The sequence below is a fragment of the Helobdella robusta genome (genome assembly GCF_000326865.2).
Source record: "Helobdella robusta unplaced genomic scaffold HELROscaffold_35, whole genome shotgun sequence".
In the NCBI taxonomy this organism is placed as follows: Eukaryota; Metazoa; Annelida; class Clitellata; order Rhynchobdellida; family Glossiphoniidae; genus Helobdella; species Helobdella robusta.
This window is the reverse complement of record NW_008704704.1, coordinates 1078170-1103024: the sequence shown is the minus strand read 5'-3', so window position 1 is coordinate 1103024 and position 24855 is coordinate 1078170. Positions and strand designations below refer to the sequence as shown.

General features: G+C 32.8%; 1 protein-coding gene across 1 annotated transcript; it reads left to right on the top strand.

The window, feature by feature from the left end:
• Positions 1-3277: 3277 nt before the first annotated feature.
• On the top strand, positions 3278-23778 carry HELRODRAFT_83187 (hypothetical protein; the record flags this gene model as incomplete). The annotated part of the gene is made up of 5 exons (XM_009023227.1): positions 3278-3320; positions 8736-8826; positions 9085-9184; positions 18009-18141; positions 23684-23778. 5 exons carry the CDS (start codon positions 3278-3280, stop codon positions 23776-23778), a joined length of 462 nt encoding a protein of 153 aa, XP_009021475.1.
• Between the last annotated feature and the right edge of the window lie 1077 nt (positions 23779-24855).

Here is a 24855-nt window from a genome sequence, read left to right as displayed (position 1 = left end):
ATTTTTGTAATTTTTCCGCATTCATTTTATTTATTTCTCGGAGTTGTATCGACATCACCATCGGATACACACGTCGAGGTTGTACGATTAAACGGCAAGAAACATATCCCAAGTCGAAGACCCAACAAGAAGAAGTTCTAATTCCTGTATTCTAGTTTGTTCATTGACATTTTACATTATTATAGAGTTCATTTAGTTCAATTCCTTTTCATTTACTTCCGTCGATTAATAAAATTTTTATCGAATATTTTTACGCGTTCATGTGTTACTCAGTAAAATCATATAATTCGAAAAAGCCCAGTGCCACACAGGACTGGTCAAACTCACGATAAAAATATACACAAAAATTATTGTCGGACCATAAAAAAAATTCCCTGAGAAAAATAGAAGAGGAGATTGCCTCAACACCACCAGTTTCATTTTAAAATTTCCGACATATAATATATATAATCTCCCCTCAAATCTAACCTGCGCTTCAAAGCGGCAGGAGAGTGGCAACAACAGCTAAATTTGCTGGCTAAATTTTCAGGTCACCGCTTGGAATAAACGACCACCAATCGAAATGAAAAGTAATTATCCTATGATGAATAACGGCTTGGACGTCGCCCAGCATAGAAAGGTCTGCACAAAATGTCGAAGCACTCTGGCAGTCGCTTAAGTAGCCTGGCAAATATGAGATTGGAAGGGGAAGAATCTGAATGGTTCTAGATAGAAACTGGTTTCAGACAAAGTTGCATTCTATCACTGATCTTATTTAACATCATTCTCAACAACAAACTGAAAAGACTGGAAAAGCTCGAGAAACTTGAAAAAAACAGAATACGCAGATGACACATACTTAATGGCTGAATGTCTTCTGAAGATAATGGAGCTAACTGACGTTTTACAACATGAAAGTTCAAAATTAAATTAGGTATGAATATAAACATCAAAAAAACAAAGGTAATGCCAATCACAAAGATAATCACAATCAGGTGAAAGTGAGTGGAGAAGAAATAGAAACCGTATCAGAATTTTTCTATTTAGGAAGTCATACTAACTAGGCAGATAGAATAGAGGAGGGATTGAAGAGGAGAGCGTTGAAAAGGTATATGGGGGCTGAGTCGTGAGCATTAGCAAGAAAAAAAATGTGGATGTCTGCGAGAACATGTAAATCAGAAGAATGATGCGAATTGGCTATGCAAATCATTTCACAAATGAAGAAATCAGGAAAAGAACAGAACAAATGAATATTAGTGATGTTATTAAAAAGAGTAGATTGAAGTAGGCAGGACATATGATGATGTGAGGATGGAGGAATTCAGAACACCTAAGAAAATCTGGAAGTATCAACCAGAGGGGAAAAGAATTAAAATCAGTTCTAAAACGAGATGAAACAAGTGTCTAAGCCGAAATTTAGAAAGAGCTGAGAACTATACTGGAGAACTACTGGGAGAGCTGGAGTAACACTAGAAGAGTTTGCGAAAGACAGAAACAGATGGCAACAAGTCATTTTGGCCTGTTCGGCTGGAAACAACTAACAGAGGAAAAAATAAAAATGAAATATATATATATATATATATATATATATATATATATATATATATATATATATATATATTTACAATATTCTATAAATTCTACCGAATGTTTGGCGTTAATATGTTTGTAGTTCGTTTTTCATTTTTTCTCACTAAAGTTTTTTGGTGAACGTTTAGTTTATTAAAATTCAAAATAAACTTATTTTCCGAACTCATGCTGCAAATAAGGCCATATTTCGATTCCGAATGAATCATCATCAGTGCTTTCTGATGTTTATATAGGGAAATATTGACTTTGTCAAAATGGAGATTGACTTTGTCAAAGTGAACTTAAATGGAAATTAGGTGTCAGGTTTCTTTATTGGCTGGTCGTCTTCTTTGGTCACCTTTTCTTCATCGATAGCATCATATTCTTCTTTGTCACTATTTACAATGCTAGTTTTTATTACTTTTTTGTTTTTGTTGTTGGTTAAGCGCCGGGTTGGAAGTGAGGTTGTCATTTTTTGTTGTATATTTATTTTTGATTTATTGATGTCAATTAGGACTGCTTCTGCAATTTTAAGATGCTGTAGTTGCTGTTCTGGTATATTACTTTTGTGTTACTGTCGAGGTTTTCACGGCTAATAGTGATTGATTAATTGACATCAATAGACCATAAATAAATATACAACAAAAAATGACAACCTCACTTCCAACCCGGCTTAACCAACAACGAAAACAAAGAAGTAATAAAAACTGGCATTGTAAATAGTGACAAAGAAGAATATGATGCTATCGATGAAGAAAAGGAGACCAAAGAAGACGACCAGCCAATAAAAAAACCTGACACCTAATTACCATCTAAGTTCACTTTGACAAAGTCAATCTCCATTTTGACAAAGTCAATATTTCCCTATATAAACAGCAGAAACCACTGATGATGATTCATTCGGAATCGAAATATGGCCTTATTTGCAGCATGAGTTCGGAAAATAAGTTTATTTTGAATATTAATAAACTAAACGTTCACCAAAAAACTTTAGTGAGAAAAATTGAAAAAATGAACTACAAACATATTAACGCCAGACATTCGGTAGAATTTATAGAATATTGTAAAAATTATGGTCTATTACCAACATATATATATTATATATTTATAGAATATTGTATATATTATATATATAATATTATATATTTTATATATATATATATATATATATATATATATATATAATGGTAGAATACTCATATTGGCCCTTGAACGCACCCACGCACATGGTGGGTGGGTGCGTATGGTCTGGTGCATGGAATTATATATAATTATATAATTCAATGGTCTAGTGTCATTCTTTAGCCTCCATAAACAATAAATTATTCATCAAGATATTATAATCTTAATACTTTTATTGCTTATTTATAATTTTTATTCATTCTTCAAAAATTTTTTCTTTTGATTGTTTTTTAATTGTTTTACTTTACTGCATGGATTTGCATATTATTTCATCATATTTAGTTCTTTTGATCATGGATATATGTATCCAATCCATGATTTTGATCGGCATCCCCTGAGTCCAGGTCAGTCTCAAGTCTTAATAACAATTCACTTTTAAACATATTTACCCATTGACAGTACTCTCACTTTTACTTGTTATCTCCAATTTAAATTGCCTTGGCCATAGATTGAAAATTTTAGTAAAGTAAGTTTTGCCATTTATAAAAATAATTATAATAAATTATAATATATATAGTAGCAGTGACTTGCAGAAAAAAAAGATAGAATGAGGGCAATCATCCAGCGAGTTACCAATGCCAGTGTTACAGGTTGGTTGTTCAGTTAGAATCATTACTGTAGATTGTCAAATATCAATTGCTTATGGAGTGGTTAACAGGGTTAAACAAAATTTTCAATCATTTCACAAATGATTGAAAATTTTAACCACTCCATATTTGTGAAATGATTAAAAATTTTGTTAAAAAGGGAGGCCCTAACCCTAACCACTCCATAAGCCATTGATTGTTATCATTATCAAAACAGAAATTTACTCATATTTTAACTTTTTTTTATTTAATGTTCACTATTTCAACTATTTGACAAGTAATGATCTAAAAAACTTACCTAATTAAATTATTTTCAATTCAACACGGGCGGAGTCAATTTATTTAAGGTCAGTGCCATAAGGCGTGCGGAATCGCACGGCGAATACGCCGCAGAGATGCTATAAGGCGTGCGGGTTCGCACGGCGAATACGCTGTTGAGATGCTATAAGGCGTGAAAAATCCGCACGGCGAATTGTACGTGTTAATGCTATAAGGCGTGAGGCCGCACGGCGAATTCGACGTTGAGATGCTATAAGGCGTGCGATTCGCGGGTAAATACGACGCTTGAAATTATATATCGTGAGACATCTGCACGTCGAATTCGACGTTAAGATGCTATAAGACGTGCGAATCACGAGCGGGCGAATACATTTGAAAGGTGTAAAGCGTGAGACTAGCACTACGAATTCGACGTTAAGATGAAAATAAAAAAATAACCCTAACCCGCAAGCCGAATTCGACGTTGAGATGCTTGTATAAGGTGTGCGAATCACGAACGGGCGAATACGACGTTTAAAATCATAAATCTTGAGAAACCTGCACGTCGACTTTGAGATGCTATAAGGCGTGTGAATCACAAACGGGCAAATACGACGTTCGAAATTATATATCGTGAGGAACCCGCACGTCGAAATGTTATGAGGCGTGCGAATCACGAGTGGGCGAATACGACGCTTAGACGGTGAAAAGCGTGAGATTCGCACGACGAATTCGACGTTGAGATGGCTGAAGTCTGTACAGCAAAGTTGGCGCTATTTTGACGATACAGGACGCAGTCAAAGCGCAAAATTTGACGTTTATTAAGACAATATAAAGCATTTTTGTTATGGAATAACAATTTTTAAAATAAAAAATTTATTGCATCAAGTGTCGTATAGTAACACACACAGACAAACACACATATTTACACAGTAATGCACACGGGTACATTGTTCATGTGTTAAGACGAAACAGTTACCAAAAGACCCAAGATTGTTATATCAACACTGTCGACAAAACCACGTCCCTTTTGGTAGCCTTTTCATTTCAACACATGAATAGTGAGTGGTACGAATTTACGCAGCCATCACACTGCACCCCCGAAGTACGAGTTTGGTTGTCTCTTCCAGAGTGATGTCTACAAACAACACAAACATACAAATTTTGTCCAATTGACCACATCTTATTTTCTAATTTTGTCCATGCTTCATTGGAAAAGTATTGTTTCAAGGTGGACATATTAGCACGGTCATCTGTGCATCTTGGATCAATTATTTCTTTAACATCGTTAATTGATGCTATGCAATCCGTCTGAACACAGTTTTTGGCTGTTTCTTCAGATAACTATTAATAAACAAAATTTAATTACCATTAATCATTATTAAAAACTTCATTTTAATTTTTTAAAGTATTATTATCACTTGCAACATACAACAATAAACAAAATTTTATTATCACTAATCATTATTAAATATTTCAATTTAAATTTTATTACTACTTTCCGATTTTTGCAGTATGCCACATAAACTGCTGCAGTGCAACCACACAACAAGGATACTTTCTATCACATCAACGGCTTTTTCCACATTCACAAATCCATCTCCTAACTTTATGACTCAGAACTCATTTTTTCAAATTAGAGTGATAAAATAACAAATTTTATTTTATTTAATTAAATTATATCAAACAAAACAATAAAAATCAAGCGAATCTTCAAAGCCTCACCGCTCACAACTGAAAGAAGAAGGAAAATGAACTCTTGCCAAAGATAATAAATAATAGTATTACGACGCGCAAATAAAAATTTATTTAAAAAAAATTTTTTTTTTAATTTATTTTCAATTGTAAGTAACGGAAATTTTTACAAATACTTTTTAAAATAATATTCGGCATAAAAAATAATTTTTGAACATATTTTTCGTACGCACGCCTTATAGCAGTCTAACAAGTTCACGGTCGGCGTGCGGCCCGCACGCGCGATAGATTTATCGTTTATTTAAAGTACATTGCTATAGTTTGTAAACATGGACGATATATAGGAGTACCGATCTCACGTTTTACCCGACAAAGTATACCTGGCAAACTCGGAGACCACAAAGTGTTTTTTCTAGCAATATTTATTTACAGTCAACAGTTTAAATTACTAAATCGACACATAAGCTCCTTATTAGCTGGTAAAATGAAGCAGTATTCTCAAAATTTATTTAAAAATCAAGTTTGCCCTACACACATATATAGACTATAGAGTATATATTATATATGTTATCAGGTATATTCTATATAATCAAATGGCCCTATGGCTTATATTATAAGTTTAATTTTAACCCAAATTAATAAATAATACAACACGAAAATATAATTTTTGTAAATTGAACCTGTTGAGTATATCTAGGTGTATTATATCTATTGAGGTTTATCCATGGGTTTAACTAAGTCATATAGTTCGAGTTCCCTGTGAAGCAATCAGGTGGAGTCTATGTCGACAACTCATTCCAGACTTGTGACGGGAATGTATACAAATACTAAGTTTCTCGGTTAGGGCACAACGGTTGGAAACGAGTACCGGCAACACCGTCTGCTGTGGTTTGGTCATGTCAAACGAAGTGGAAACAGTGTCATAACTTTTTTTGCAAATGTTGAAGTACCTGGCACACGTCCCAAAGGCCGTCCAAAGAAGTCCTGGTCGCAAACAATCGAGCAAGACATGAAGACATGAAAGCTCTAAATTTATATGAAATGGATACAACTGATCGTCTAATGTGGCACAAAAAATTGATGGCAAAGAAAACAACGCTTTACCTCGGAGAACTGGGTCTCTGGACGCTAAACGAAAATTGATTTATTGATAACTAAGTCATATAAGTAAGGTATATAAGTTGAGGTTTAAATATGGTTATTTTATAATTTCATAAGTTGAGATATAATAATTATAAAAGCACAACCTGGTTGAACATTAAAGTAGGTATAGGAATTGAGCTATAACATTTCACATAACGTGAACCATTTAAACATTAAATAACATTTAAACAGCCCATTTGCGAGTATAATGGCAGTAATGTACACTGTAAGGTCCCTAGGCAACGAACAAGAACCTCTATTTAGTTTAATTATTAGTTGCACCGTGAGAGAAGCTTATGTGTCTTTTTAAGCTGTTGATTATGAATAAATATTGCTGGGAAAACCAGATTGTGGTCTCCAAGTTTACCAGTATGCTTATACTTTTCTGTCTATGCATGGAATTAATTTTGTGAAAAAAGCCTGGAAGTGAGTCTATTAAAATAAAGTGAAATGAAATGTGAACTCAAATTAATTAGGAGAATATGCACTTTGAAAATTTTAGATTATTAAAATTTACAATGTGTCAGGATTAGGCCTGTTAGGGTTAGGATTAAAGTTTGGGAAAGCAAAATCTTTTTCTTTCTTGTGCCTTATCCTTTCAGGACATTGGCGACCATCGACCTCCACAAAACTCGATATTTAACACTTTGTAGCTGTTGAAATGTAGTGATATTCAACAATAATAATTTGAAAAAGGACAGGAAATTTGACAGGACTTCACAAATTTAATTCTCCTTGCAATCTTTCCAGTATTTTTTAAATTTTCCATTCATTCCTTCCGCATAATATGAACGAAAAACTTTAACTGCCTTTGTCAGATTATTTGTAGTAATTTCCTCTTTTCATAACCAAACTGTTTTAATACATCCGTATTGAAGGTATGAGAGGTCCAACTAATTTCCATAATTTTTCTCAAAAACCACATCTCAGCACCATTTTTCCATTTCTTTAGAAATTGTCCAGGACTCAGAGCCGTATGTGAGCAAAGGAAAAGTGTGACACTGACTCTTACAGTTTAAATTTTGTTGATAATCTAATTTTACTGTTGGTGAGGGTGTTTTTAATTTTAGAATATGCATATTTTGCTATAGCTATCCTTCGTTTGATATCCACATCACATTTACAACCGGAGGTTATCAGACTTCCGAGATAATTGAAGCTGTTGACTTGTTTCATCTGTTTGCCATTAATGATTATGGAGTGGATCGGGCGGTTTTGCTTTTACTGATAATGATGCACTCTGTTTTGTTGATGTTAATTTGCAGGCCTTTTTTTTCACTTTCAAAAATCAGTTTGGAAATTATATTGTCACTAGGGATGTACCGAATTTAACTTTTCTGGAGCCAGATTTATTTACAAAAAACAAATCCAGCCAAAGCTATATCGCAGGTAAATTTATGCTCAATACATTTTGTTATAATGTTGAATAATGTACAATTACTTTGGTTTCAAGTACAAGTACTTAAAATTGGTACTCGAGTAGTACTCAAGTACAAGTATCAAGTACCACACCACTGATATATTATCTTCAGCCTCTTGTCTTGAGGACTAAAGTTTAAACAGTAACTAGTCCAAGAATATAACATAAGAGTCTATAAATCTTTACAACCAGCAGTTTTATTGAGGCAAACAAACTATAAGACACGTCGTATAATAACTTGCAAAAACCCAGTTACTCAGAAATAAATATCTTATTGTGTCAGACTTTTTGAGAAATTTCCAAACTCGCGATAAATCTTTAAATTTAATAATATTTAATTTAAATTTAATAAAATTTCTTGAAAAAACAAATCTTCAGGGCTCGGTATGAAAAATTAAAAATCAAAATGGCAAACAGTAGCACTATTTTGATGTTCTAAATGTGTTAATTTGAGCAAGAAATAAAATTTAATAATAAATGTTATTAAATATTAAAATTGCACTGTTTTTAAATTTTCCAAACATTTGATGGAGTTTTTAATACATAAATCCTATATACAATGCGATTTACTAACTCACCTTAAATTAATAGTCCTCAAATCATAATTTGTTTTTGTGACTTTGTTTTTAAGTAACGGCATTAAATGCACTCATCGTATACTTAGTAGAATTTATTATTATTATTATTCTCAGAGGTATCATGAACAAACACACACAGTACATGTGAATTTACATGAACCCATGCAACGCATGTTGCTTGGCTTAGATTTCTATTAGCATCAGCTAAATTAGGCATCTTGACAGTTATATCATCTTAAGTGACTCTAAATTCGATTTGCCTAAATTTAAACAATATTTGACCTGATTCTTCAATTGTATTCAACAGAAATTGATTTTTTCCAGTTGATAACGTGTTGGTGAGCACAATAGGTCAAGGATTGTGTGTCCTTATTGGCATTTCTAGAGAAGACACTCCAAAGGATATTGAATACATGTACGATTTTGATGTATCAACTTTAAATTTATTCTAATTTTCTCAATCAATGTTAATTATTCCACGATGTTTATTTTTTTCTCAATAATTGTTAATTATTCCATAATATTAGTTTTATCAAATTATTTATTCAATAATTTGTCTACTTTTTATAAGATGAAAAAACGTTCTTAATTCACGAATTACATGACTAATTGATAGAATTTCATGATATACTATGCTGTATTTTTAATAAATTTAGAAATTTTGTAAACACAGTGTTAGAAAAATATTAAATGTCAGAGTTTTTGAGAATAATGAGAAACGATGGTCCTTGAGTGTTGTGGACAGAAATTTGGAAATCCTTTGTGTGAGTCAGGTGAATATTTAATTTTTGATTTTATCAACTAATTGACTGTTTATTTTGCTTAAATTAACAGAAAAAAACGTCTTTCATTTATTTCTAAGTGTCACTTTAACTTAAAAGTTACTAAACAGATGATTAAAATATATAACTAATTTAGCTTTAACTCGTTCAGTAAATCAATAACTTAATAAAAAAAAACCTTGGCTATGTATAACTTGTAACATGGAATTTATGAATTGAATCTGAGCAGAAATGTTTATGTGTACATGCAAATTTTAAAATTTATGACTACATTTAATGCCTTACATTTACATTATTCTTGAAAACTTAATAAAATTATTAATACCATATAATTGATGATTGTTCATCAAATTTGATTGGTTATCAATGCAGAGTAACTATTTGTTAAAATATTTAACTTGCAAAAAAATAAAATGGACAAATCATTAGAAATGAGAACTTTTTTAAAGATTAACTATATTTAATTTTAAATATATTATATTTATTTTTTTTCTGTAATCTAAAAAATACCTGAGTTTGGCTTTATATTTATTTAAAACATGATTTTTTTACAATATATAAATAAGCGACTTTCAGTACAACACTAACCAAAATTTTAATGAAAAAAACTCAGTATGAGGGCAACTTGGTTCCAAGTTGATAAGTTGAACGGTAACTTTAACTTCAACTTTAACTGAAATTAGCATTGAATAACTAACTGTAACTTTAATTTAATTTAAGCTGCTAACTTTAAATTTAACTTTGACCAATCCTAGATAACTAACTTTAACTTTAACTAAGATTAAATTTACTAACTGAAAGAACACTGGCTCAGCCAGATCTGATTACTATTACTACTACTACAAATAATAACAATGTCATTTTATAAAGCGCCTTGATGACTTGACTGAGTGGTGCTTTTATATGTATATTCGCGTCAACGAAGATTTTCGGTGATAGATTTGACAGGTATCAATAGAAAGTGGATGACAGGATTTGTATTTGTTTCTATTTTCCTTAATAATCTAAAATCCAGTATGATGGAGGTCAATGGTTGAAGCGAATTAATTTTTTGATGAGAGATTGTTGTTGTTGAAGTTGCGTAACGAAGCCGGACTAGGAAGAAGGTACATATTTGATGTGTAAACTGATAAGTGATTCTGCGATGTCAAATAATTTTATACCTTTGAGACCACGTGAGCAATGAGAAATGTTTGGAGTCCTTTTGTGATATGTTCTTGTTCAAAACTTGTTCATCTTATCATTTTTGACTTCTAAAGCATTCAAAACTATCTGAATCATTTTATGTTGGGTGTGGAGATGAATATCATTGCCATTTTTAATTGATGTTTACAAGTGATTTGTTCTTGGGGGTAATGTTATTTTGTGTTAGGAATTATGAGTTTGATTAATTTATTGAAATTAGGTGAGATATTGCATTGTTTTGATTATATAACTAATAAATTCAATACCGATAAGATGGTGTTTGTGTTAGATGATAGAATGATAAGATGAGCCGCGTCCGCATATTTAACGATTGTATTAAAGTAATGGCGAGTTTTGAAAGCGGATGCTAAAATGATAACAATTGAAGGTCCAAAGACTAATCATTAAATTACGTTAGAATTAATTGATAAATGGGTGATAATTTAAAACAGATATAAGTAGAAAACTCCTATTTGTAACATTATATATTGTAGATGTTTTCATCTAAAGGAGAAGAAGGTAAATTATTATAAAGAGAAAAATTGATTTTTTTAGAGTATCAAAAGCATTCGGTAAGTCAGTTGCAACAAGGTAAACATGGTAATTATTTTAAGAGAGATGGTTGCAGATGTAGATGAATCTGTAAGGCGAAGTGCGTGTTGATCTTGTAGTAGTGATTTGATTGAATGATGATTGAAACATGGATAGATGAATAACCTAGCAATAAATTTTATAGAATACGTAAAAAAGGTGTGATTAACATTGGACGATAATCTAATGGTGATGAATTACATTTTACTTTAGTAAGAAAGGAATTGTGCCGGCTTCCATCTTGTTGGTATGAATGAATTTGTTAAACAGTGAACATAAGTTATGTAAATGAATGTTGCTGATAATATGTGCAAAACTGGGTGGTGCAAACATGAAGTTGTTGTTGATGATGATGATTAGTCATGGTTGATTTTATTCGAGGAATTTTGTAGAACATGTCGATTGACATGGAAGCGAAATGAGTGCATTCGCGAATTAATTTACGAAGGAGATTTGGAGGAAAAGTTTCCGAAATTTGTTTGTTCAATTTATGAAAATTTTTTGAGATCTGAAATGCATCTCGGGAATTATTGTTTTCATTTTATAATATTGTCTCTCATGATTTAACAGATTCTACGTCTGTCAAATTCTGACGTTTTAAAGAATAAAAAATATCTTAAAATTGAAGTCGGAATTTTTGCTTTGTTTTGAAAAGTTTGTCAGTGAAACTTCATGACAGGAGATTGTCTGTATTAGGAATTAGAAATTTGGCAGCAGCAACAATCTAAATAATGTTAAGACATCAAATACCTGACACGGAAGAAGATGGCTGCAAATCAATCAATCAATTAGTTTATAAAGCGCTATTTCCGCGATGTTCAACAGTGCTCCTCAATGAATTTTGCAAACAGATGGGTCTTGAGATCCGCTCTGAACTTCTTAAGTGATGGAAAAGTAGTCAGAGAAAAAGGTAGAGAGTTCCAGAGAAAAGGGCCAAAAAAAGCATGCAGATTTTGCAAAAAGTGTTTAATACGAGTTAAGAGGAAGTGAGAACAAGAAGACGATCGTAAATCTGGACGTTTAGGTTTAATTGATGTATCTGATAAGTACTTAGGAAATAATTTAGATTGAGACTTATACATAAATGTGCAAATTTTAAAAATTATTCTATTTTTTATAGGTAGCCAGTGCAAGAGAACAAGATATGGAGATATATGAGAAAAGAAAGGGAAACGAGCAATTAGACGAGTAGCAGAGTTAAAAGCTTTACTTAAAGGATAGAGTGTGGAATCAGGAAGACCATAGTTGAGCGAGTTGCTATAATCAATCCTAGATATATATAATTAACGAAATAACAAGACGGAGAAGAGTAGAAAAGGCAAAAATTTTTGATTCTAAGTAGATGAAAGTAAGAATTTTTAGCAACACTATTAATCTGAGAAGAAAGGGACATGCTAGAATAAAAGATAAAGCCTAGACTACGAAACTTGTGAGAGACATCAAGAGTTCTAGAATTAGGTAAGATAATAGGAGGAATAGTAATAGAGTGTTTAGATTTATTAAAAATAAATTATTTCGAATTTAGAAGGATTAAGTTTAAGACATATAGAGTCAGACCAGGCGATAATTGAAGAAAGACATGGAAATAGATTATGAAGAACACTATTGAGATTAGATGGAGGAAAAGAAGTATAAATATAAGAGTCATCTGCAAATAGTTGACTAGTGAAAGAAAAATTATTAATCATACGAGGTAGATCAGAAGTATAGAGTATAAATAAAAGAGGGCCAAGGATAGATCCCTGAGCTAACCCGAAAGTAAGAGTAGAGGAGTTAGAAGAAGAATTATTGAAAACAACAGAAAAGAAACAATTACAGAGATAAGAAGAAAACCAAGATAGACAAGAATCAGTAACATTAAAAGAAAGATCTAGCAGCCTCAAGAGAATAGTATGATCAACAGTATCAAAGGCAGAGGAAAAGTCAAGAGCAAAAATAAGAGTAAGATTGCTATTGTCACTAAAGAAAAGGATATCATTATGTAATTTGAGTAAAGAAACTTCAGTACTGTGAGCAGGTCTGAAACCAGATTGAGATACAGGTAGCAAAGAGTTAGAGCTTAAATAAGATGACAATTGATTATAAACTACTTTTTCTATTATTTTAGAGATGAAAATAATATTATCCCTCCAATGCATGACTCAAATTTTTTTATGACTTCGAAATATTTTATTTAGCGTAGGATTAAAACATCAAAAAAGCCTATTAAAATGAAATTTTTTTTAAATAAAAAAAGTTATGATAAAAAACAAAGTGTTTCTACAAAGGTGCATTATGAGTTAATACTCATGGTAAATCATTTCCTCTGAAAATGTTCAAAGCATTCCAAGTGTAGGGCAACATCACATTTTACACATTTCTTTGATACTTTTTTGTGGCACAATTTACATTTTTTTCGTCCATCCAAAATTTTTCCAATAAAATGGTCTTTTCCATCAAATTTTATTTCATTTTCAACATTAAGGTTTACTTATTTTTTTTCAGATCTTCTGGTTGGTCTTGCCCTAATATTGTTTTGGCAATATTTTTCCTGAACCAAGCTTAAGTGTGATTTTCATGCTTTGAGTATTTTTTGGAAATGCACCAAGCATTATGAAGGTTAGAATCCAAAGCGAAAGCAAAAAGTGGCCACCATTTTTTAATCCGAATATTGGTCCGGAAATTTTCAATGTTCTAATCTATCCTATCAGTTCCACCCATATATTTGTTATATTGATTTATTATATATGACTGAGATATTAAAATATGTTTCTTGTTTGCTGAAGACCATCTTTTCACTTCCTTCATTGGTTCCAGCCCATTGCAGCTTGACAAGATAGAGACCACACTATTGTCATCCCATCTAACCGCAATAATATTTAAATCACTATCTGCAAAATAGTCAGATGTGCCTCTAGGTAATTTTTCATTTCTTTTATATCCATCAATGGACATTTCCCTATATGATTTACTCTAACTGTACCAGTTGCATAAATATGATTTTTTTTAGTCGTTCAATTAATTTGATCGAAGTGAAAAAATTGTCAAAAATAAATGAAATCATTTATCATCAGGAAGGCATGCTGTCAGTTTTTTAACTATTGGTCCACTTAGTCCTAAATCTGGATCATAATCTTCAGTGGCTCCTTGAAGTGGTTCACAACTCATTAAATAACCGAGACGATTAATCATGCATCAAATTTTAAATCCGAATCGGATTGGTTTACCTCATAAAAATTGCTTAGAGGAATGTCTACCCAAATATGGTACCATGGACTCGTCAGTTGATAAGCAAGTTTTTTCTGGCCAATGTTTTAAAAATCCAATTGACAGCTACTGGACGATGTTCAGTTTGCAAAGCTGGTGTAGGTAACAGTTCAATCTAATGTCAGCAGTGTAACCAGTGGTGTCACAAACGTTGTTCAAAAATAATTGGTACTTAATCTAAAGTGTCCAATTTTGAATGTCCTGCTTGCATCAATCCACAACAACAAATACGAACTAGCAATGTTTTTGAAGCCATTAAGGTAGAGAAAGTCACATCGTTTCAATATCTAGGGGATGATCTGGATTGTGCTGGAACAGCTGAAGCTGCCGTTCGAGTACGCATACGTGCAGCCTGGAATAAATGGCATCTCCTTGTCTCTATATTGATGCAGCGTGACATCCCACTACCACTACGGTCAAGACTTTATAAAACTGTGATACGTCCGGTGTTGTTATATGGTGCAGAAACATTGCCAATGACACCAAACTGGAACAACAATTTCAACGAACCGACATGAAGATGCTCCGATGGATGCAATGAATTACTTTAAAGGACCTCATCAAATCTACCGAAATCCTGCGTCGTGCTGGTTTAGATGATATAAAGGACGGTGGTTTGGTCATGTCAAGCAAAGTGGAAACAGTGCCATAACTTCTCTTGCAGATGTTGAAGTACCTGGCACACGTCCCAAAGGCCGTCCAAAGAAGTCCTGGTCGCAAACAATCGAGCAAGACATGAAAGCTCTAAATTTAAATGAAATGGATTCAACTGATCGTCAAATTTGGTGCAAAAAGTTGATGGCAAAGAAAACAACGTCCTACCTCGGGGAACTGGACCTCTAGACGCTAAACGATGATTGATTGATTCACACTGATGGCATTACACACAGCTAAATTATGAACGTTATTACTTTGTTTGCAATACATTCGTCGATTTGGTAGGGGAGCATAGCCCGATATGAGCAAAACTGCTAATGTCACTTTATTCTTCTTCAGTGGCATTCAACTGCTTCAGCTTCTGACTAGCATATAAATTAGACATCTCAGTGATGAATTTGATTATTTCATCATCAAAAAATAATTGAAACAGAATGTGAGGAGATTAATTTTCAAATTCTTTATTTTCAGAAAACACTGGTATGGGTTCTACATCCAAAATTCACTCTTCTTCCAATTTTTTTCAATAAATATACTTTTTTAAATTTTTTTTTTCAATGGTGTTTGTGTTTGCATATTAATTTCTTCTTACTGAAGGCAAAGACTAATTCTATAATGAATTTAAAAGACACACTATGCGTTTGTGGGTTAGTAACAGGTCTATAATTAGATAAAGATGAAGGATCTAAAGATGAGTTTTTAAGAATGGGAGTAACAATATAATTTTTATAAGAAGTAGGAAATTTAGAGGTGGAAAGAGATAAATTAACTAATTTAAGAATGATAGGATAAAATATTGAAGAAAATTCTTTAAGTAAATTAGAAGGAAGCAGATTTAGAGAATAAGTTGTAGATGACATAGAATTAATAATTTAAGTAAGTTCTAGAAGATTTATAGGAGTAAATACAGAAATAGATTCAGTAGTAAGTTTAGTAAAGTTATGAGGAGAAAAATTAAAATTAGATGTTCTTAAAAAATTAATTTTATTTACCAAAAGTCATGGAACTTTTGAGCAGAAAAAGATGAGTGAAAGAATTTCTGATGAAGAAGTTTAGATAAACAGGCCACCTATTTTGAGATGTTGAAGCAGATATTATAGTATTTAGAAAAGTAGAGTGTTTAGAGAATAATAGATATTTTTAATTAATCAATTCAGATTCATAGATAGAATAAAAAGAGTTAGATGGATTTAACCTATAGGCTTTCTCCAGTCTTTTAATTTTTTTTCTTAGCTAATACACAAGCATAGTCGAACTAAGAAGCCTTACGAGAATACAGCCTATAAGTAAAAGATTTAAAAGGCATAAGTTTAACAACAATAGAAGTAATGTAGATATTAAAAATCAAAATCATCAACATCAAAAATTAAGGAAATATCAAAAAAAGTTTTAGTAAGAAATTGAAGAAAAATATCTTTATTGAGAGAAGATCAGCACCTTTTAGAAATAGACATAGATGAATCAGACGGAAGAAAATTTAAAGAAAATACAGATTCAATAAGGAGATGATCAGAATGAGAAACAGAGCAAGCAGAGATATTAATAGGCTTAGAAAAAGATAAAACTATAATAAAATCAATAGTGTTACCAGAAGTATAAGTAGAAAAAGAACAATATTGTGTTAAGTTGAAGAGACAAAATATCATTAAATCTACGAATGTAAAAACATGATAAGTTATTGAAGTGCAAGTAGAAGTTACTAGAGATATAGAAATGAATAGAAAAAGAGTAGAGAGATTTAGTGAGTGAATAAAATTCATCTAAAAATATGGAGGGAGAAGAAGAAAGAGGTCGATAGATTACAGCAATATAAAAAGATAGAGTAGAAGAATTAAAAGATACAACAATACATTCAAAAGAAGAAAAATTAAAGGAAGTATTAATGAAAGCAGTAAATAGAGATTTATAGAATAGACCGACGCCCCCATAAGAATCAGAAGATGAGAGAAGATCTATTGGAGGCTAGAAAATTCAATAAAGCTGTAACCATCAGGATTAGCAAGAATAAAAGAGGGAGAGTTAGAGTCCTCGTGCCAAGTTTCATTAAGACTAAAAAAAGTCAGGTAAGGAGAAAGAGATTATTTGCTGAATATAGAGCGATTTTTTATTAATAGAACTTATGTTAATATTAAATAGCGAGAATATAGAAAGAAGTAGGTTGAATATTTTTATTTTTAAATCTAGCTTTATTATTTAAATTAATAGAATTGTTATTCTTATCATTAGTATTAATTACATTAGAGTAGGATTTATTATGTTTATTAAGTTTGCTATTAGTATTACTATTGTTGCAAACTATATTCATTTTTTATTAGTCGTATTAGAGTTAGATTTATTGCACTTATTATTATTAGCCCTAAGATTAAAGTAAAAGATTCGCCGCCAAACCACTCTCGTTCGGAGACAAAGGAATATTAGAAAGGCTTAGCAGAAGGTCTCTAGAATAAGACAATAATATTTGAAAGATATAGAAAAAGATATAGAAAAAAAATAATCGTAGTAAAAAAAAGTGATATCACTTGTTCAGAAGCAAAAAACAAGAAACCACCCAAATTACAAAACCACCGAGAAAACGTGCCGCACGTAAACGTAAACAAAGTTGATCAAGCTTTGATATTTTAAGTGCTTTTAATAACGTTTATTAAAAAAGCATTATATAAAAGCTTTTAAAAAGAATAATGGTGCGCTATTATCTAATTTGTTATTCAGACTCAAAGTGATGAAAGATGACGAAAGGTGGCCGCAACTTATCAATTCTATAACTTCACCACCAATTTTCAAAATGCAGAAAATTGTTCATTACACAGAAATTGTTAATCATTATAAATTTAAAAATTGAATTTACAGCAACGATTTGAATATAAAATAAATTTGAAAGTATTTTCAACTGGATAAGTGAGGAAATGTATGCATGACATGTTCAATGTAATTGAATTTGCCTTAGTAGGTAGTGGGTAGTTTTTTAACCATCTTGCTACATCTCATGTTTAAAAGTGCATGGTTTAATTTTTCATTACTTGTTTTTTTTCATTTTAAAAAATTATATTGAACCATCTTTGATATTTCATCGAGATCATTCTATATTGTAAAGATTTTTTAGTTGTTGAAGTTTTATTCATCTTAATTTTTAAAACAGTTCACTTTGTATACAGTTTTGAAAGGCAACAAGTTAGATTTTCACCAATCAATGAATGCTGAACAGTCAGAAAGTTTTTACAATCAATTCATAAACGAATTGAAATTGAAGTACAAACCTAACCTTGTCAAAGGTAATTTTTCAGCTATATAATTTTTATCAAATTATTAATAAATTTCTATTTTTAGGCTTATTGGCTGATACTTATGTCTTCTATATTGGCCTAATGCATATCAAAATTTTATTTGTTATTTTGTAAAAATGTTATAAATTAAGTTGTCTTTGAAACATTCGGAAAATAAAGTTTTATTAAAGTTTCAACTATGTTTTTTTTTTGAAATCCTTCCTTTTAATTTCAGGGAATTAATTTGAACTTTATTAAACACAGTAGATGTTTGATATGAGACTAAATAGAGCCATACAATATAATCATCAACTTTAGTAACTACGTCTGTGATCAACTCCATTGGCCTCGTTGTTAAAGCGCTCTGACCTGGTTTATGCTGTCTGCAAAACCTCCTATATATAATGCGGTGTTCATGTTCATATAGCAGCTAATGGATGCCGCCGTTCGTGGACGCATACGTGAGGCATGGAGCAGATGACACCTCCTTGCATCGGTACTGATGTGGCGTAGCATTCCTCTACCGCTGCGCTCAGAGCTATACAACAGCTATACGTTCTGCTTTGATGTATGGTGCAGAGACGTGGCCGATAACAACAAAACTCGAACAGCAGCTTCACCGAACTGACATGAAGATGATTTGTTGGATGCAGCCTGTTGACCTAAGGGACCATATCCATACAACCGAGATCCTGAACCGATTTGGACAGTGCACATTGAAGGATGCATGTCTTCGTCATCGCCTCGGTGGTTTGGCCATGTGAAGCGAAGCGAAAACGATACAATAATTTCCGTTACTGAACACCAGGTGCTTGGCACCCGCCCAAGAGGTTACCTAAAAAAAAGTCCTGGACGCAGATCATACCAGAGGACTTGAAAGCACTTGGACTCAAGGAGACAGGCGCAATAGATATATCGGCTTGGAGACAGAAGCTGATGAATGGAATAAAAAAGTCCTACCCATAACGGATGGAGACTATAAACGAGGATTGGTTGATTGATCATACTTGCACATTTCTACTTTGTTCGAGACAGTGGTTGCACAAATTTTGTGGTATAATGATTCTGTTTGTTCATTTCTGCCTTTGCCCAGGCTATCACCAACTCGTTACAACACCACCAAAAATTAGCTATGTTTTTGATATTGAAATTTTGCTGACAATAGTTGATCCACTGTCTTATTAAGAATAAAGATTTTATATACGATGTAAGTTTTCCCCTTAAAACTTACTTTTACAAATATTTGATTTAAGAGAAGATGCTTTAACAAAATAATTTAATGATAGCTTGATGCATCATAGATCCAGGGGCGTTTCCTTTCTTAAAATTTGCATATATGTTGAAGGAGACGTTCTGTGTACTCCCAGGCATCTTCTTAAAGTGCCGTTTATCAGAGGGTCCAAAGCTTTCATTTAAGATTTATAATTTCACCGAGGTCTATTAAGCCATAGTCTAATACTGATCTTACCTTGGCTTTGTAAATTATTAAAAGTTTACCTGGATCCCCATCTGTAATGAGAAAGGGTTTTTGCACATTAATGTTCAAGTCTAAATCTAAATTATTTCTTAAGAACTTATTAGATATATTAATTAAACCTGATTCAACGATTTTTTACATTGAATATGTGGTAAAAATTTTAATTTTTCGTCAAAAAATTACACCTAGGAATTTTATTTCGTTTTCAATTTGAATTTCCATGTCTCCACATTTTAGTTTGGGATACAGAATTTTACGCTTCTATGAAAAAAGGATGGCTTTGGTTTTTGAACTCGAAAAGAAAATACCATTTTTAAAGGACCAATCAAATTATTTTTGAATATTGCATTTTATTTGGATTCAATCTTGGGATTTTTGAATGCTGTCATAAAATCATCAACATAATCATCAAGGCATTTGAGGATTTCAGAAAGAATAGCATTTACTAACTAATTGATTTATTTGCAGAAAAGAGTAATATGCTCTTATCTAGGATTGATTATAGTAACTCGCACTATTTTGGTCTTCCTGATTCTACACTCTATCTTTTAAATAAAGCTTTCAACTCTGCTGCTAGTTTAGATGCAATTTAGTTTTAGTTGCTTTTCTCATACATCTCCATATCTTGTTTATTTGCACCGGTTTGCTTGTTTTGGTCCTTTTTTCTGGAACTCTCCACCTCCTTTTCTAACTTCTTCTTCATCACTTACGAAATTCAGAGCGGATTTCTAGACCCATCTGTTTGTAAAATTTACTGAGGAGCGCCGTTGGGCGTCGCGGAAATGGCGCGTTAGAAAATTGATTAATGAATGATCGGTCAATTGATTGATCGATTGAAAATGAAATATACAGTGATTGGAACAGCTTTGAGACGCTTCATGGGTGCTTCAGAAAATAATTACATTCTTTTTAGTACGTCTGTTAGAACACTCTCTAAAAATTGTCGAAAAAAATCATTGAGAGAAGATTAACCTCGTACATTACAATCAGAAATTATCAATTTGGTTTCCTAGCGAGGAAATCAACAATTGATGCAATTCACATCCTTCGGCAACTGCAAGAGAAGTACCTCGCAAAGCATCAACAATTATCACACATTTTTGGAACACAATCATTTGATCGAGTTCCCCGTGAAGCAATCAGGTGGAGTCTACGTCGACAACTCATTCCAGAATATCTTGTTCGACTTGTGATGGAAATGTATACGAATAAATGGCATCTCCTTGCCTCTATATTGATGCGGCGTGACACCCCACTACTACTACAATCAAGACTTTATAAATCTGTGATATATCCGGTGTTGCTACATGGTGCAGAAACATGGCCAATGACAACCAAACTGGAACAACAACTTCAACGAACCGACATGTAGATGCTCCGATGGATGCAACGAATTACTTTGAAGGACCACATCAAATCTACCGAAATCCTGCGTCGTGCTGGTTTAGATGATATAAAGGACGAATGCCGGCAACACCGTCTGCTGTGGTTTGGTCGTGTCAAATGAAGTGGAAACAGTGCCATAACTTCTCTTGCAGATGTTGAAGTACCTGGTACACGTCCCAAAAGCGATCCGAAGAAGTCCTGGTCGCAAACAATCGAGCAAGACATGAAAGCTCTAAATTTAAATAAAATGGATACAACTGATCGTCTAATTTGGCGCAAAAAGTTGATGGCAAAGAAAACAACGTCCCACCTTGGGGAACTGGGTTTCTGGATCCTAAACGAAGATTGATTGATTTATTGATTTTGTGCTTATAAATAAAAAAAAGTGTTTTTAAATTTTTTGACGGAGAAGAAAAAGTTTTGGTCTATTACAGCAGAAGTCTTACAAATCCTGAACGTTACTACTGCGTAACCAAAAAGGAGTTGCTAGTAATAGTCATGGCAACAAAAAATTTCCACAAGTACCTCTACGGACAAAAATTTCTTCTTCTAACGGATCATGCAACATTAAAGTGGTTGCTTAATTTCAAAGAATCAGAAGGACATGTGGCACGATGGTTGGAATGATTACAAATGTACGACTTTGAAATTATGAATCGTAAAGGAACCTCCCACAACTATGCTGATGCTCTTTCTCGTCGACCTTGTTTACCAGGTTGCAAATACTACAGTCGCACAAAAGTACAAACAGAAGATATACGAAAAATTACGGCAGATAGAGGAATGGGTACCAAAAGAACTGGCTAGCGCAGTTTTCAGACGAAAATTTGCAATATGTCATTGCGTGGAAAAAATCAGGTCAGCGGTTTGAATAGCAAGACATATCGGAGTTTTATTTGATGTTGAAATGCTATTCGGCTCAGTGAGATTCCTGGCATTTGGAAGATGGGTTGCTTAAACGGAAATGGGAATCGACAGATTGTGGTACCTAGGAATAAAATCATTGACATTTTTCAAGAAACGCATGGTGGCTCATCTTGGACAGAATACGTGAGTTTATACTGAATTCATGAGTGAATACGCTTGATAGAATACGTGAGTGAGTACTGGGTTAACGCTCGAAAAGATGTGGAAAGTTGGTGTTGAAATGTAGTAAATGCGCTGCAGTTAAAGGTTCCAAAAAGAGGTTACGATGGAAAATGCAAATTTATAATGTTGGTGTGACTTCTAAAGAATTTCTATCTACATTACCGGACCATTTCCCGAATCGAATGATGGAAACCGTTACATTCCGGTTGTAGCGGATTATTTTATATTATTGTATCCGACACAAAATCAAGAGTTTTGTACCGTCGCTGGAGAGATTGTAATAAACTGGATCGGTCGGTATGGTGTTCCCATGGAGCTGCACTCAGACCAAGGTCGAAATTTTGAGTCGCAACTGTCTGGTGAGCTGTGTCGATTACTGGGTATAAAGAAAACAAGAACGACTTTTTTCCATTCTCTGTCAGATGGTATGGTGGAAGGTTTCAATTGAACAGTTAATGAACATTTGGCCAAGGTAGTTGACAAAAACTAAAAAGACCGGGATCGACGAATACCACTGTTCCTCATTGCATATCGGAGTGCCTGCCATCCACACAACCACTGAGGAGACTTCATCAAAGATCCTTTTTGGAAGTACGAAGCACCACAATCAATAACAGACTGTGGACAATTTCCGTCAGCGGTTAAGTAGCATCCACCAATACATGCGCCTGAAGTAGAAAAAGAACAGCTAAGTAACCAAGACCCGATACGATCAAAAGGGAAACACTGCTGGATTTAACGCTAACGATTCGGTATGGCTGTATAACCCATATCGAAAGAAAGGACGGTCTCCAAAGCTTCAACGAGATTGGACAGACTGACTCATTCTGCGCAGACCTTGCGGGACAAACAGAACTGAAAGGAGGGTTTTGTTATAACCGTCACAAATGTATTCGCTAGAGGTGCAAGTGTTGCTACGAACGCACCCAGTTTAAGAAAGAACTAGAACCTTCTGGTAGCGAGTATGTTCATGACGCGTCGATAAGACGGGTATATAAAGACGTGCGAGATATTGAATAGAACGTTGAATATTTTATGTGGAAAGCGATTGATTGTTTTTGTAGAAAGTGATATTTAATATTTGACTGTGTTTTTATTGTATTTGCGATCAACGTTAGTGAATTTTAAGTCGGAAAGCGATAGTTTCTGAATGTTACTTTGATAGTTTCTGAACATTAACCTATAATAGTAAAATTAATTAACCTTGATTATTGATTAATATTGATTATCGATTTGTAAATAAATAAAATGATAGTTCAAAAGTTATTTCTTGTCGCTATTTTCCATTGGGATAAAACGAACCCGTCGTCTACCGGCCAATTATAACAACATTGTTTTGTGTATCATCTGCCCGCTTTCTGTTCTCATCAGGACTGAATCAGACAAGTTTTTCTCTGCTTTATCGTCTTAGAATTTTTATATAGCTTGCATTTCACTTTTGTATGAAATCTAGCATATTGGTTGCAGCCATAATGTTTGCTGGTTATGTTTTGGTGTATGTGAGAGACTTGCCCTTGGTCACAATTATAATTTATAGTTTCTAGTTTGTGTATTATCTCTCATTTAAGTGCACGTATTTTAAAAGTAATTTTAATGCAGATGGAAAGTTTGGTGCTCTTATGTCTGTTAACATTCAGAATGACGGACCTGTTACAATAACGTTAGACAGCAAAGCCAAGGTTAAATTTTTGTGAAGTATGAAATGATCTGGATATTAAACTATGCAATTCAAAAAAATTTTAATTTGAAAAAGAATATGTGTATCTACGACATGTGATATATGTCTACCGCAGCACTTAAATCATGCTTGTTTCTATCCAATGTTGATAGTTTTCTCATTATGACTTTGAAATGCTTTTAATTACGTTTCACAGCTGTTAAACAATTTTTTTATACAATTTACCAGGATACAAATTTATATGAAAACTGAATCTATAACTTGGCGTGAAATATATTAGCGTTCGTAATATTTTTAAAACAACGGTCCTATTCAAAGCCAAGTTAAGAAAAGTTTATGTAATTTGTGTAAAATACAGGTTTTGTGTTCTTTTCGTTTTCTAAATTTAACAATCGATAATGACTATTGTTATGATGCATACATAAATGAATACATTTTTACGTTGTTATTTATTGTCAACAAACATCCAATTCTTATTATTGTTGTGCTTTATTAAAGAATTAAAAATATAACGTGATTTGTTATTTTTATCAGTCATTACCGAAATATACTTTTTTGACGCTTATTAAACTGAAGAATTCAAGATATGCGGTTGGCGACATTGACTCACATTATTCTCAAGTCTTGACGTTGGTCTAGATTTGTAAGCAATGAAAGATTTTAAAGAAAAAGTCATTAAGTAATTCTAAGAGCGAGGTATGCCAAAGAATTTAATTAGATCAACATACTGATGTTCGTACTCATCTAAGCAGTTGCACACGTGAGTGGACGGACACGTTTAATTGCATTATTTACTTATTTCTTTATTCAACTTCACTCCTAAACATTTCTCGGAGGATATTCTCTCGAGTATTTTCCAAAGGCATCAGCAACAAACAATGTATGTTAATACATTTAAATCAATGCACCACAAACTACACTTTCGATAGTCGGGGACCTAACTCAGTCACTGCAACATTATCATGAGTGTCAAACACATAACTAGAATAAATATAACGGCCTTAGCGATCGAACAAGGAGCTTACTTCCGGAAGGGATTTGTAGGGTGAATTTTTTATCGTTCGAGTCAAAAGTTACGATTGTATATTTTCAA